This window comes from Oryzias latipes, chromosome 8 (genome assembly GCF_002234675.1).
Source record: "Oryzias latipes chromosome 8, ASM223467v1".
NCBI classification, from domain to species: Eukaryota; Metazoa; Chordata; class Actinopteri; order Beloniformes; family Adrianichthyidae; genus Oryzias; species Oryzias latipes.
In genome coordinates, this window is record NC_019866.2 from 20,200,969 (window position 1) to 20,216,491 (window position 15,523).

General features: G+C 40.7%; 1 protein-coding gene and 1 long non-coding RNA gene across 4 annotated transcripts in view; one reads left to right on the forward strand and one right to left on the reverse strand.

Moving 5' to 3' along the window:
- Positions 1-15,523, forward strand: part of grin2b (glutamate ionotropic receptor NMDA type subunit 2B) — a 157,145-nt gene that overhangs the window by 101,999 nt on the left and 39,623 nt on the right. For all 3 annotated transcript variants that reach the window (XM_020705461.2, XM_020705462.2, XM_004071951.3), the window contains exon 8: positions 11,819-11,933. In XM_020705461.2, coding sequence (XP_020561120.1) covers positions 11,819-11,933 — 115 coding nt within the window. The remainder of the gene's footprint in view (positions 1-11,818; positions 11,934-15,523) is intronic.
- On the reverse strand, positions 1,741-4,349 carry LOC111947812. Its single transcript, XR_002873744.1, has 5 exons — positions 4,046-4,349; positions 3,176-3,244; positions 2,587-2,661; positions 2,218-2,271; positions 1,741-2,140 (listed from the first exon to the last, which is right to left on the reverse strand). It is a non-coding gene; the product is annotated as an uncharacterized LOC111947812 (long non-coding RNA).

Below are 15,523 nucleotides of genomic sequence, written 5' to 3' on the forward strand. Positions count from 1 at the left end.
ACCATAAAACATGGAATAAGTAGTAAGGGAAGGGAATAAAAAAGCACAGAAAACAGGTTGGGGTTAATGCATCTGTGTCCATCATGAGTATGACAGCAGCTGCCCTGACCTTGTCAGGCATAGAGGGCTACCAGTCCAGCTTAGACTTGGAAAGGTGTAATCTGTTTTTTTATAACAATTCCAAAAACGTCTGTGTGTCTCTGTAAAAAAAAAGGTTGAAAGTACAGATTGACCTTGTCGAACTGGGGGACGAATGTGAGCACGCTCAGTGGACTGTAGGGATGGATGCAGCTATGAGCAAAGAGAAACAGAAGGAGGAGGTGTTATGGATCTACACCAAGTTGATAATGCTGCATGTCGGCACTGATTTGGCACAGATGGACCCCCCCCCCCCCCTTCCCGAAACAAAAACAAAAGCAGGTAACTCTGTGCCAAGTATACCAGTAAAACAAAACAATGAATTTCTGTGCTTGATTCTAAGTCTTTCATGTGTCTCTACTTTGTGGTTCTTTTCTGTTAAGGAAAATTTTGACGAAAGCCAGCAAGGAGAAAAAAAAGAAAGAAATATGACAGTAAAGTGGAGCAAGTGCAAAAAAAAACAAACAGAAACCTTGCTTACGATGTTGAGAGAAAAATCCTCTCAGGATCAACAAACTTCTAGATTTTTATCACAATTCATTTTTAATATTTAGAATAATCAAACTATAACCCCTTCATTCAGCTGTTTGGTTATTAAATTTCTGCTCTCTAACGTCGGTACACTGGGACCCACTCCGATCCGAGCCAAAATTTAAAAACCTGTGTCATTTTCTTGGACATTATTTTCTGCAGGGTGGAAGTATTTCTTTAGAAATCCGCCTCTAAATTATAAGTGGGACCGTTGGCGCACAACAACCTTGCCCCCTTCTCATCCTGTTACCAAGAGTTCTCTGTTTACATGCTCTTTTCTACATAACAAATAGGCTCTTTTTTCTAACTGCATTTTTTTGTCTACTCCTGATTCTCAATGATTTCAATAAAGAAATACTCAGAATACTTTATATATCTCCTCCATCATGAGAAATGCTACCAGAACATCTAAGAAACACAAAAAACACATTTTGCATTGCAGTGCCACAGAAATGTAGATGGACCGGGGCAACCCTCTTGGGGCCCACAGTCGCTCTGGTTGACATCCACCGGGGCTGCTGGGTCTGGGTGTGTGTGTGTGGGAAGCTTGTTGGCCCTGTCCTGGACATCACTGTGAGTAATCAGGAGATGTCCTCTCAGTACCCTACACTGAAAAAAAAGATCTGTTGGATTGACATAAAAAAATCATGGACATCGGTTGCGCGCAAAAAAATCATGTTGAACCAATATAATTATTGCACATAATAAAATCATGTTCTACCGTAATGAATGCTTCTTTGTTTCTGCACCTAATAATTTTACAGAAACAAACAAGATTTTATTATGTCATTTACCATAATTTTTTCAAAAATTTAAAAGACAATAAAAATTTAGCAAAACTATTATTTTGAAATTACCTACATAGTTCATTTTAATTTATAAATTATTTTAATAAAATTTAAATTGAAAAATAAAATTGCAATTGCAGATTATTATTTAAAGCAAATACTTTCTTGTGCATTATTACAGTCCAATGAACATATGACACTGAACACAAATTTCAGATTTAACTTTTTTATTATCTAAACTTGAAAAATATGTTTACAGTGTAGCAAAAAGTACAAATCAATATAAATTGGGCTTGCTATTTTTATTAAACAGAAGATAACAGAGCCAAAGCAGACAGCTGGAATCCCTTCTTAGGAAAAACTTTTTAAAGGTCATTTTTATTAAAAGAGTCGGCTCTTTAAGCCTGAAACCTTAGACACAACTTTGCCCTACAACTCTATTACAGTTTTTCTTTGAATTACCTCAAAGGTGTTTCTGAGATGAGGATGGTAATCAGATTTGTGCTGTAAATAAGGTCAAAAAAGCCTTGGCAACTGCCACTCTTGACACTTGGTGGGTCGACCACCACAGCCTGGGAGATGTGGACCATGAGAATGTCCTCTTCCTCGCCACTTTCCATTAGGAGGGAAATTCCCACCGTGGTGTCCTCGATTGCCTCCTGGAGTGCTGCATGGTCTTCATTCTAAAGAACACAGAAAATATTTGTGTGCACAGTTTACATTTGAAGTTTAGTTAAAACGTCTAGATTACACAACTCACCTGTACTTTGAATAAACCCCTGAACTTGCTTATATTGGCGAGAAGTTCAGCAGTCTGAAATACAAAGAGACAACAAATTTTAAATTCACATGAAAACTTTGGAAAAATACAATTCTTACCCTTGGCTCATCAATAAATGTTATAGTTACTGGGTTAACAAAATCATTATATCCTTAGTGTCATGTTAACAGAGGTAGTAGGATAACTGATCAATCATCAATTTCATTATTTATTATGTATGTATCTTTCTGCATAAAAGTTGTGTGTAAAGAGTAGGGCTGGCAATCTTGATTACCTCAGGATTCGATGACAATCCAGGAGACAATAATTCCAATAATATATGGTAAATGCATGGTGAAGGGGACCCACCTGACTCAGTGAAGACTGGAGCATGGACCCCAGCATGATCAGGGAGGAGCAGTTGGAAGTGTTGTGTGAGGAGCTCTGTAAATTAATCAGGAAATAAATATAGTGACACTTCCACAGCTTTGTTGTGTAATTTTACTAACTAAACATGCATTGGTTTGAAATCAATAGCTGCAAAAATATTCTGAAGAAATTAGACCAGAAAGAACATTTGACACCCCCCTCCCACCACAGGATTCAAACCACGCTTAATGAGAACCCGCGAATTTTGAGATGGAAACTGCAAAACTAAACTAGCAGATCGGGAGTAGCTAATCCCCCCACCCATAAAGGATTCCCATATGTGACGGTGTGGCACCGTCAGATGCCGAGGGGGGGCCACACCGGGTTTTATTGTTTGTATTTTGTATGCTATGATTACCACCTGTGGTGCCGCCTGGCTGGGATTGAGAGCAACGCCCCGTGGGCGTGGCATCCCACTTAAAGGTGAGCACTGCAGGTGGCGAAAAGAGAGGAGTGACAGTGTGTGCTGTATGCTGCGTGGCCCTGCGTGTAGCATCAGTGTCGGCAATAAAGAACAGATCCTCCTCACCTTGGCTCCTCTGCATCCTTTCTCGGCGGGACCCCGTCACACCATATTAATTTATCAAATAGGGGGAATCTGTGAAGTAGTATTACAGACATTAATATAACCAAGGCTGTAAACTTTTTACTACACATTATACACTTGTTCCAAAAGGACATAAATATTTTCACTCCATTTTAAACTCTCAAAGCTAAAATCTCCATAGAAAAATATGTTCAGCATCATAGAATGAAAACAAAGCTCTGAGTGATTGAAACCAAAGATCTATGTAAACTGGACAAACCGAACGCATTCTGTGCACGAGACGCGCACGGAGAATGATTGACAGCTGACTGAGACAGAAGTGCAGTGCTGTTTGCTGGTCAAATAATGCCGTCCTTAAGCTAGCTCATGGTGGAACGGTATGGAAAAACGAAATAATGATAGTAATGATAGCTTCTCACATTTTCCTTCAATTTCGGTCTCAACGCAGAATTTAGCAAAAAGAAATCCACTTAGTGACGATGAACCCCCATGGCAAAGGTTTTCGCCTGTGGGAAAAAAATAAACCGCCGTGCCCGCGAGCGCCCACTGCCCCTTTGTCGAAAGCGAATTCCTACGGCATAACTACTTGCCACTCTTCCCCGCACATCGTTTGAAATCACCGTGTTTACCGCTGAATCTGTCTTCGACGTGAAAGAATTTACCGCGCTCACCTCCCCCTACCTGCCGTCAGAGGGCTGCGGCCGCCAGCGACAAAAGTGGCGCGCAGAGCCTTAACTTTGATAACTACAACAAAAGTGGGTTACAAAGCTCTTCCCCGTGAAAAAATAACAGTAATGATAAATGAACGCCGTTCATTTCCTTAAATCAATTTGTTAGATTAAATTAATTTACCTTTTTTAAGCTCCTCCGGCCAGCAGGTGCTTGCAGCTTCTCTAAAATGGCTGACTGCAATGTTTCTCCTCCTGGAATGCTTCTTCACCGATGGGGTTTACTTATCCAAAATTAAGGGGCAAAGGATCAAGCATAACTATTTCATGTTTTGTCAACATGATTTAAATATATAAAAGTAACACAGCAAGAAATTATGTGTGATTTTCAAGATTATATTATGTTTCGAAGGTAAACATAATTTGTTCATATTAAACAAACATGTTTAGTATTTGTAAATTGAACAACCCCACTTTTCCCGTTTTTTCAGTGTACCCGCCAATTTTAACTACACCCCCTTAGTACACACACCCTTTAACCCTCAAAATATACACTCCAATACAAACACACATACATGCACGCACACACCCTCACACACATGCATTTTGCAAGGAAGGTGGGACCTCGGACCATCTGTCCCTTACCCCATCTCTGGTAGGGGGTACTGGGCCCTTGGCAACAGCGGCCGTGCTGGTTTCCTGGGTCAGGGAGAGGGATCCCTGAGCTTTCTGGCAAGGCCAAGAGCCGGGGATCACATCACATCTGAGCTGGGGGGTGTCCGAGTCCCTGTGGGTGGGTTCTGGTTCTTGCCCCTGAGCACTGGGCCTCGCCAAATTGCCAACTGTGGGTGAGCCTGGTCGGGTCATGTTTATAACATGTTTACAACACTTCTTGTGGACCCCCTCTTCCCCTGGGTGTCCTCCCACCCATGTGGGTGGCTGCCTGAAATGCGGAGCGGGTTTCCCTTTGGGGGTCCTGGCTCGTACCTGGGGTTGGGGCGGGGGTTTCCCAGAACACCCTGGTGGTGATGAGTTTCTCGTCTGGGGCTGTAGGCGCTCTTCTGGGGAGGGGCCCCGCGTTGGGCCCTCCCAGCCCAACATTGTATTGTGTACATGTTGACATGTGAATATTTTTGGAGCCAAGAGGTGTGTTTATAACATTTTAGAGTGTGTGTGGACAGGCCCCGCCCTAATAGACTTGTATTACATCAGAACCACCGTAATGTGTATAACGGTCCAGAAACTTGTTGCCTTATGCTGCTTCATGGTTTTACCACCCTCCTCTTTTCATAATCACCCTTCTATCCCCCCCCTCTCTAACATCCCTCTCTCTTCTTCCCTCCTTTCCTTTTCCGTCTGGTCCAACACAAAAGATTTTCAAATATGACTAAAATGAATAAAGTTTGGCATCGATTACAAAAGGGGTTTATTCAGACATACCTCTGGTTTGTCTTAAAATTCACAACTCCCTATTGTCAAAGTAAAATATGTCCAACACAAGAGGCCTTCAGCTCTCATCTGTTTGCCCAGCTGTTGGACAGGAAAAGTAAAAAAAAAGCAAAGAAACTTAGACGGACCAAAACGGCTTACCGAGGACGTCTGATTCCAACATGGCAAAGGACATATCGCAAAAAAATGGTGACTGAATTGATTTCAATCGCTTGGAACCAGAAGCAAATTAATTTCTACAGGTGACGTCACACCTAATTCGTCCAGATATATTATACAGTCAATGGTGCCCACAGGTGGATCCTCAGTTGCACTGGGCAGCCCCTAAAAGTGAAAGTGAAGCAATGTAAAAAGCATCCACTCATGCTCACTCCACTCCTTTTTCATGTCTTTGTTATCAAGATTTATGATCCCGCTGTCAGAAACACACAAAACAAATTCACACCTCTTCGTACTTTCACACTTTGCTCCTCAAGTGTGCAGACAGGAGAGCTGCAGTATGTTTCTCTTCCTCACTCAAACAATGCCATATGGGACATGTTGTCATTCCCCATATAGATTCTGCCTCCACAAATCCAATGGTAAAGTAATTGCTCAAGAGTTGAGTTCATTACTAATTGATGTTGGGGTTAATTTATTAAAACTGACTTATCAATATTTCACATGACTCCTCCATTATTTACATCAGAACATGCGCTAAAGCGTATCTGTGTCAGGCCGTAGAGAGCGCTTGGCAGCTGTTTGTTTGTCTGATGCTCTGATTTTTCTCCTCAATGAAATCAGTTTAAAAAAATGAAAATTAGAAGGAACTAATGAACCTACAATTTGTTCAGAATCTCACATATAGGAGGCAGTTCGTGACGGGGAAAAAGCTGCAGCAGAATTGGTCGGGGCGCCATGATAAGCTTTGAACGTTGTTCACCAGGTGGAGACAGCTGCTGCTCCTGTTTGAATTTTAATTTGCCGTCTGTACAGTACAGCTGAGACAGTCTTCTCTCGCTTACAAGTGACGGGCTCAACAGGATATCAAAACATGGGGAGTCGTGGGCGGCTGAATGTCAGACTCCATCTTATCATGCAGTTCACACACAGAACGAGCAGAGGATTGCTATCATGCACTTAGCTCAGTGCCATCTCAGAGCATGCAGCCATGTAAAAGAGACAGCTGTGAGGTCCAACTCAACAGAAAAGTTATCACCTGTTCAAATATGTCTGTCAGACAATACAGTTATTTACATTTCGGGCTTCAAAGAAACAGTGATAAAAGCAAATCAGTATCAGTATCAGGATCAGTGCAAAAAAATGTAAGTATCAGGAGCTCACATGTTTTTAAGCACGTGAAGAACTGCAGGTCTTCTTCTGACATAAAAATAGTCTAGAAAACATAAAAAAGAGCTAAAAGGGAAAGATACGGATGGGTTAAAATGACCTGGATTAATTTCCAATTTAAGGCTAAACTGAGGATATTTTTTGCTTTCTTCTAATACAAAGATTGTCTTTTATTGATGAGTCACAGCTATTTTAGAAGCATCAGTTCTTGATTTAGTCTTTTGCTGCTAATAAAAAAAAAGTCTATGCATCTTTTTTTTTAACAATTCAACATTTTTTTAATTCAAGCACTAAACTACTTTTTGGTTCCGGGTTTGTTGAACGGTTTTGGAGTTTGAATAAAAACAGTTTTTAACTAGAAATGACTCCTAAGGTCAATGAAACGGCCTGAAGACATATTATGTGTATTAAATATGAATACTCTGTCATTTATTAAAGTAAAATCAAACAATTTCTCAAAAAAATTCAGATTTCTGCTTTTCCATGCAGCCTGCTCGTCCTTTTTTTTTATATTGTTGTGCATCGTTCCCACTGATCGCAATCTGTGCATCAAATTTGCATCCACTGTCTCTCTTTAGATGCACATCAAAAATTTGCCGCTCAACACTTGTCCAAAAATAGCGCTTCCGCCAAAAAAAGTTTAGCCTCATCACAACAAAGAAGCATTATTTGCATTTCTCTACACAAAATGCACTGCTGCTAGCCCGCTAACCCGCTGGGCCACTAGCCCAACATCTAAAATACTGGATACTGGCGCCCCTCCCTTGGGAATCATGCGCGGTGTGAACACAGCTTTAGTGTCGTTTTGCTGTCAGTCTACAACTTCTTTCCTCTTCCTCGATGCATAAAGGACACAAGACCAAATCCTCTTATCAGCATCGACTGGAATATTTGAAGAATTTTTCTTTGTTTCCTGAAAACAGAAATCTTTCAGATAGGTGGCGTTGTATTCTGGCCATCGATTGTTACAGCCTTTTTGTATATTTGACCAAAACATCTGGATTAGCCAAAAGACTTCTGATCCAGAGTTCGTTTCCGTAACAATCCGGAACAAATTTTTCAGTCTGAATACACATAAGTGAGCCCTGCTCTGTAAATAGGAACCGCTCTCGGACCCACCTGTAAGTTGGTCTCAGTTTAACTACAATCGGACTGTGCTTCGGTTCACTCTGAGTTAGCGGAACTACTGGACCAAACGACTGCAGTAGCTGGGCATGACAGGATGTCAACACAGTAGGAAGGAAGCAGCCATGAGCCGCGGACAAACGTGAAGCAACCATGAGACACAGCAACTCATTGAAATTTGGTCAGCTGGCAGCAGCATAAGGCAGGCTGATTAAAACAACTTTTAACGGGATACACATTGCTTCTCACACTGTTCATGTCATAAACAATTATGGGCGTAACTGCGTATTTGTCTAAGAAGGTCCAGTCCGGGTCTGAGAACAGACCAAGCACAAGGTTCACGACATGATACAGACCAAATTAGGTTGGACTTGGTCCATTCATAGGTCTGGACTAACAGACTTTTCCAGCATGAATGCATCCTAAAAGACAGCATCTCTTGTGTGCGTCCCATTGAACCTGACGTGTAACAAACAGTCAAAGTAAAAGAGGCAAACAGAGTTTTCCATCTCATCAATGTTAAGCACCTTGCCTCTTCTTCACACAGGTCTTGTGCACCAAACAAATGCAAATGCTGATCAATCTTAAGGATATTTGGTTTTCATGTAGAAAGCATCTGTTGTGGGTCTTTCGATTTCCACCAATGCTGTCATTCCATCATTTCCAATTTCTAGGATTTTTACCATTTTTCTTACAGAATCTGTAAGTAAACAAACAAAACAAATCAAATTGATAGTTTAAATACATGAAAATGTTAGATTATTGGCTGATTTCTCAAAATTCGCAAAGTATCTTTAAAAATAGTTAAAAATGAAACAATTTTTATTTCAATGGAGGTAGGAATCCAGGAATATCTTGAAAGGTTCAGGGATTTGAATGACCAAAAGTCATAGTTGGAATAAGTTAAAAGAGCTGAACATTTTAATGGCTGAATGGTTTAAATTGCAGAAAAATTGTAGAAGGAGTAAAGCGGCAGAAAATGGCAGAAGATACAATAACAAAGAAAGAAATACAGAGAAAAAGGAAAACAATGGGTTGAATGCTTTATATGTTTTAATGCTATAAAGCATTCATTAAGTTGCTTACCTGACTAATTAAATAATATGACAATAATTGTATTTTTGGTCTGCTTGTGTATCTCTGATTTTAGTGAGGTCTCAGCATATAGAAGGAAATGATGGACACTCAAATGGAACCTGAGTGTTCCTGGCAAGCGAAGCGCCGGGATTTTCTTTTTGGTTGGTTTTTCCCGAATGCTCAGCACTGGGGGTCAGACCATTTGTGGGAATGCTTGCGCTGCACACGGTGCAGGAATACCTCAGCAGGTGCCAGAGCGAGAGGGCGTGCTGTCCTGTTGTTGGTGTATTACTGCGTGGTACGCCCCATCCCCTCCCTCGTTCCATCTGAATCCCACCTCCCTCAGTCTCTGTCTCTTCCCCACCCTCTGTGAGATTACAGTCACCATGGTAACGTGGCGCACTGGCTCTCAAATCACAGTGGTTGTGGTTGCTATAGCAACCCACTTACGCTTGTTTTGTGGCTTTTGGTGTGTAGGACTCTATACACACACAGAAACAGAAGGTTTGGCCAGTAAAGGCCAGGGTGTCAAGTCATTTTGAAAAAGGCCTATGATTTATGCAAACAAACTCAATGGACTTGTGTCCATGCCAAAACTCTACAGGACGGGGGTGTTAGCTGGACACGTGGGGCTGCATGAGCAGATATTATGCAGGAGTTCCGTGTTCATCACAGTCCATTGAAAGTGTCAATATTTAACACGGGAAGCCAGCACACAAGCAACCAGTAAATTACAACAGACATGTTGACACCACACGCGGTCAAACTCACCCACACCTTTTTTCCCTCCTTCTCTTTCATCTCCACACGTTTGTAATTTTGAGGGCGCCGCTTCCATGGAAACAGTCACAGTAGGAAGAGTTAGGAGTGTGTGTGAGAGAGCGATGATTTCACCTGACTTGAAGACTGCTGTTCTCTTGTACACACACACCCTCGTGCGTGCGCACGTCCACACTCCCACATGCGTTAGCAGTAATCACTGCCAGGGAAGAAGTGCTGTGTAGAGGCTGAGCGCTGCTGAGCGCAGGAAAGGAAATAATCATTTCACAGGATTTTGTCTCGAACAGTAACAATTATTGCTCACACCAATAAAAAGCTGCATGGCTGCGTTTCACTTGCAGTTTTAAATTAACCTGAAAATTAATTCAGAATCTATTCAGGCAAATATCTAAAATTAAAAATGTTATGCCAAATCCAGAATGTCATTTTGTTTCTTGGTGTGGTTCATTCAATGTAAAAACATTTCTTGATTTGCTTTTTAAATGTAACTGCTTGGGATTTTTAATTGACATCTGAGCTAAACTGGTTGCTGTTTTTTGCCTCCAGTTTAGGAGTGGCTCAGCCTCTTCTCTAAATCTGTGTCTTAACTCTGCCTTCAGATCATCCCGGTTTCAGTTTCCAACATGCCTTAAAGCTAAGCCAAACTAAAGTTCCCTCAAGTCTCAAGTGAACCGATGTGACAAGCTTGTGTTTTAATGTTTGAATCAGACAAATGTGATTACTGAAGACTTTGTTCCTCACCAGAGAATTCCTTCAATACAAGGTTAATAAAGTTTAATGTGATTTTCGTCAACTGATCATCAACGCAAGTAATAGAAGCAGAGATGATTTGCTGAACTTCATTTCCCTCATTCCCGCTTTAATGGAGCCATTTTCTGTTCTACTCAAATGTTTGTAAGAAGTGAGTAATCAGTCACATGTTCATTTGCTTACATAAGAAAGTTGATTAGATGTCTAGCTCATACGACTAAAATTAAATGAATCCATTTGAAACCATAAGTTTGAAGAAGTCCCAAGCTGCGTTGACACCGAACGGGATTTGTGCATCGGGGCGTCCAGTTTCAATGTTAAGTCAATGTATAGATATGAGAAGAGGTTTTGCGGTGCATTTAGTCTGGCAGCAGCACGTTTCGACGTTTCGGGTTTCACGACACGGGTGGCATGCATATCCAGGGTTCAAATATCTAAATTATGGGATAGCAAGTTGTCCAACAAGGTCACAGAAAGACGAAAGTACCACTGAAGGCAGCCGTCATTCAGACGCAGCTCCTGCGGTAGATGGTGATGCTCGCTGTACTCGGATGGTTGCTAAATGACCTCATGACCTTAGTGTTAAATGTCTGTGTGGTGCAAATTTAGCTAATCTTGCTCCAGGCTTTTTCTTTCAAAGCTTTACACCTATAAATGGAAGACTTTATGTCAGATAATTCCAGCTGGGCACAAACCATTATTATTATTTTTTCCCCCATGATCAGTTTTCTAACAGTTGGAACTTCATTGAGTTAAAAGCGACGTCATCCAAACATTACTTCCAAACCTGATTGGTCAAAGTTTGGTCTGGTTTAACTTTCGTAAAGCCCCAAAACGGTCATAGAAACTTTTTTAAGTTTGAGTTTTGAATGCGGAAACCCAAAACTCACGTTTATTTGCGCTTAAATAGACTTATTGTGGAAGGTAGCCACTGCAATGCCCAGGGTGGTGGGAACGGGAGCATCAAGTTTATGAACACATTTTTGGACAAATTTGACGCAGATTAAAAGAGTGAACGTAACATCACAATGAGCTGTTAGGTCCAAACATCTCATTTCCTGAGTCTGTAGGATTTTGTTTACGTCCATTTACACTGCAGTGTGGCCCAAACAATTGATTAGCCTGGAAACTTCAGTGCAGTCCAGCAACAGTGGGAATTAGGAGTAGTATAGTGGAGATCAAGAGCAAAAAGGTAAGATGGTCAGGTTCTGTCTTCTCTGTCTTCCTGTTTTGAGGTGGTTTGGCAAAACAAGCAGATGTTAGTGTGAGATGTTCTCGGGTGGTTCAGTCCATTCATATAAGCAAGCCCGACCAGTTTTTTTGTGGCAGTGTTTATCAGGACAGAGTCCACTATTGAGATGTGTCCATGAAAAAAATGTTTTGGAGCTGTTTGACGACAATAGATGATGATTTAAAGTGTAAATAAGACTCCTCTGTTTCTCTGCAGGTACCTGATGAATGTGACGTTTGAGGGCCGTAACCTGTCGTTCAGTGAGGACGGATACCAGATGCACCCCAAGCTCGTCATAATTCTGCTCAACAAAGACAGGCAGTGGGACAGGGTGAGACGGAAACACTAAAAAGCATGTGTGTTTGTGGCTTTCTTTAGGTTTTTCAGAGGATGAAAGAGGAAATTGATACAAATTCTGCCTCCTGACATTCAAGCAAAATCTGTCTCTCGATGTTTACATTGGAGATGAGCGAGCGTCTGAATCCGACAACCTTTAATTCTCACTTTTTATGCATTTTAAGCCTTAAGCTTCTTAAACACTCCACTGATTAGATATTATCAAGCCGTTGAAGGTGCCTTTGAGTGGTTCAATTCAGCAAAAGCTTCAGGAAACTGATTTACAAAGAATGCACGTCTGCAGCTGCTTCATTTAAAAATATCACAAAATCAAATTTCGTCACTGTACCGCGCTCAGAATTGCTTCTGTTCTCTTGTCGCAGTTTGAAAGAAAACATTTTAGCGTTGTGCTGCTCAAGTGTAATGTAGTGCACACAGCTGCAGATACAAAAAACCCTCCATCCTATTCAATTCCCTTATCTTTCTGCTGAGAACAATGCTCTTTAAATCTGTACTACACTGAGAGATCTATTCAAAATGAGGATGTTTTAGTAAAGACTGATCCTTTTCTTTGCATTTGTGGAGAATTTAAGTATGACTTTGTAAATACAGAGGCATAAAAAACACATTTTCTTTCTTATGCTTAAAAATGTTGTAAATATTTAATGTTTCACTGTGATACCACATAGGTTTGAGCTGCTCACTGATCTGAATATTTTCTCTTGAGTATAATTTGCTCTCAACATTTCAAAGCTCCAAGCTTTATGATGAAAAGTGTTTTTAGTGACTTTTATTCTGTGTACTCATTTTCTTACTGAATGACATATTTAAAAAGCAAGGATCTTAGCCAATATTTAAGATCTTGTCCCCAGAATACAGAAATGTCTTTAGAATTCTAAATCTGGTCTTTTTAGTTTGACCTAAAGAAAATAAGATTCTTATAAAACTAAACCTGAAACACTTTTATGTTGTTTTTTTTGTTTTTTTTGTAGAATTGTTCCTGTCATTATGTCTAATTAGTCACAAAATATAGCTATCTACATTCTCAAGTCTTTGTTTCTCACTCTTTTAAATTTATCCTAATTCTCTTCTTTAGAGTGGATTTTCAAACACAAATAACACTAATAACATGTTACTTAATAGAGGTAATTATTGAAATAATGAGATTCAGAAATAATTCTAGCAAATATCTGATCTTATTGCACTCAAGGTGTCCCTATACTGCCATAAAACTAAAATGCTACCAAGGTTTCCTTTGATATTCTTAATCAGAACGCTAGGAATATTAATTGCAGATTATTAATGTGTTATTTTGGTCTTACTGTTGGGCACTGTATGTACAAACTAGAGAGCAGCTCTCGTCTTCTCCTTTTAATCTGATGGCTTTGTCACAAAATGTAAATTGCCTCTACAGACTCCATTTTCTTCCACTAAGACCTGCAGGTACGCTTAATTGCTGACTTCAAACCGCCTGTAGGAGTGAAAATTACAGCCTGCCTGTACAAGTAAGCCCAGAGATTGACTGGCAGTCTGTCAACACACGGGGATCGGCTTCAACCCCCACACAGCTTTAAGAACAAGCAGTCAGAGATCCATGAAACTGAGCGCTGCGAAAGGATGCACACTTTCTGTGTTTAACATCACGTGGGCACAGTGAGACAGCTGTGCTGCAAGAGGGAAGCTTTTAACACAACACAGCAGAAGACGGTGGTGTGAATAATAATAGTATTTATTCAAAGTCGCTCCAAAAAACTTCACGTGACCTGACGTGACCCCACCCCACCGTACATTATTCTTTTCTGTATCTCCGTCCTGCAGCCTGTATATTTCACCATCTCTGCCTCTCTAATCTATATTCTGTCCTCTGATCTGAAGACAAGGTGATTCGCTCCCCTCTTTTCTTCCAAACCCCCCCACCTTGGGCTCTCTACCCCATGTTTAATTCTTTGCTCGCCTCCCAGCTGAATCTCTTCCCTGGGATCCTAATGAGTTCCAGCTCCTCCAATCACCCTTCCACTCTCTGCACCTTTGAAGTGTTGTGAAGACTCTGGTGGTGTCCAGTCCTGTTGGCTCCCCTGGAGGAAGATTTTAACCCTGTTTTGCACCTTCTTCTTCTTCTTCTACACTCTCAGCGTGTTTCTCTGTCACTTTTTACTCCCTCTCACCTTTCCTCTGTCAGGTAGTAAAAGGCTGCATCTTGCTCCGGGGAGCCTCAGCATGTTTAGTCCAAGCTGCATTGCCAAGTTTGTGTTCCAAAGGGTGGAAGGTGTCGAAACACAGATACATATTTAATGAGCGTGCAGACTCTCCATGCCCTCCATACCTGCATGTACGTGTTCCAGAGTTATCTGAAGATCCAGTTCTGCCTCCTTCCACGGGTCTCCACTGACTTTAGTGGAAGGAGTGCATACTGAGTCACAGGTGCAGCCATGGGAGAGAGGTATCAGGAGTGGGTGACAGTTGCTCAGCTGAGTGAAACCTCAGAGGTTAAAGGGCCCTTCAGCCACACAGCTGGACACTCATCAATGGAAGTACCATCACTTTGCATTTAAATACACTCCTTCTCTGACATCATGCTCGCTTGTTCTTTCTCCTCAGGTTCTCCTTTTCTGTCTCAGCAGAGTTTTTATTCCTAATTTCCAATGACTCTGTGTCTGCTTTTCTCTCACTGTACCTCTCACCTCGCCTCATGATCTGAATTCTGCTCTTTCCTCAGGTTCAGTCCTGTCCTTCAGGTTAACCTTGCTCTCATTCTCTATTCAGGGTTCCAGGCTTCTACTTACCTCCTCATAATCTAATCTTCTTTTCTTTTTTCTGATATAATAAATAATTTGCCAGAAACACAAATAATGACATAGAAAAGGGGAACACAGAAAAACTACAGTAAATTTACAATACAATGTTTTCTGTAGGACCACTCCGACTGGGCAGAAAGAATCAAATCTAAAACATTTTTCATTTACTAAAAACATCTACTAAAAACTAGTTTAAAATTGTTGCAAAGAGAAAGGAATGGAAAATTTCAAAATAAACACATTACAACAAAAGACTGCAATAAACCTGTTACAATGTATTTGTTTGTTTGTTTTGCAGTGACTATTTAGTTAAGTATTTCAGGATTATAACTTTGGGGATTTTAGTTGACACTAGAATATTTAGAACAGATGCTAAAATTCTGAAAAAAACACTTGAACTCTAAAACAAACGCTACAACTCTGAAACCAATGCTAGAATCCTGGAATGAACGCTGAGACGCTGAAACAAACGCTAGAACATTGAAAAATACCCTAGAACGCTGAAATAAATACTAGAAGGCTGAAACTAATACTAGAAGGCTGAAACAAATGCTAGAAGGCTGAAACAAATGCTAGAAGGCTGAAACGAATGCTAGAATGCCGAAACAAATACTAAAAGGCTGAAACTAATACTAGAAGGCTGAAACTAATACTAGAAGGCTGAAACTAATACTAGAAGGCTGAAACTAATACTAGAAGGCTGAAACTAATGCTAGAAGGCTGAAACAAATGCTAGAAGGCTGAAACAAATGCTAGAAGGCTGAAACAAATGCTAGAAGGCTGAAACGAA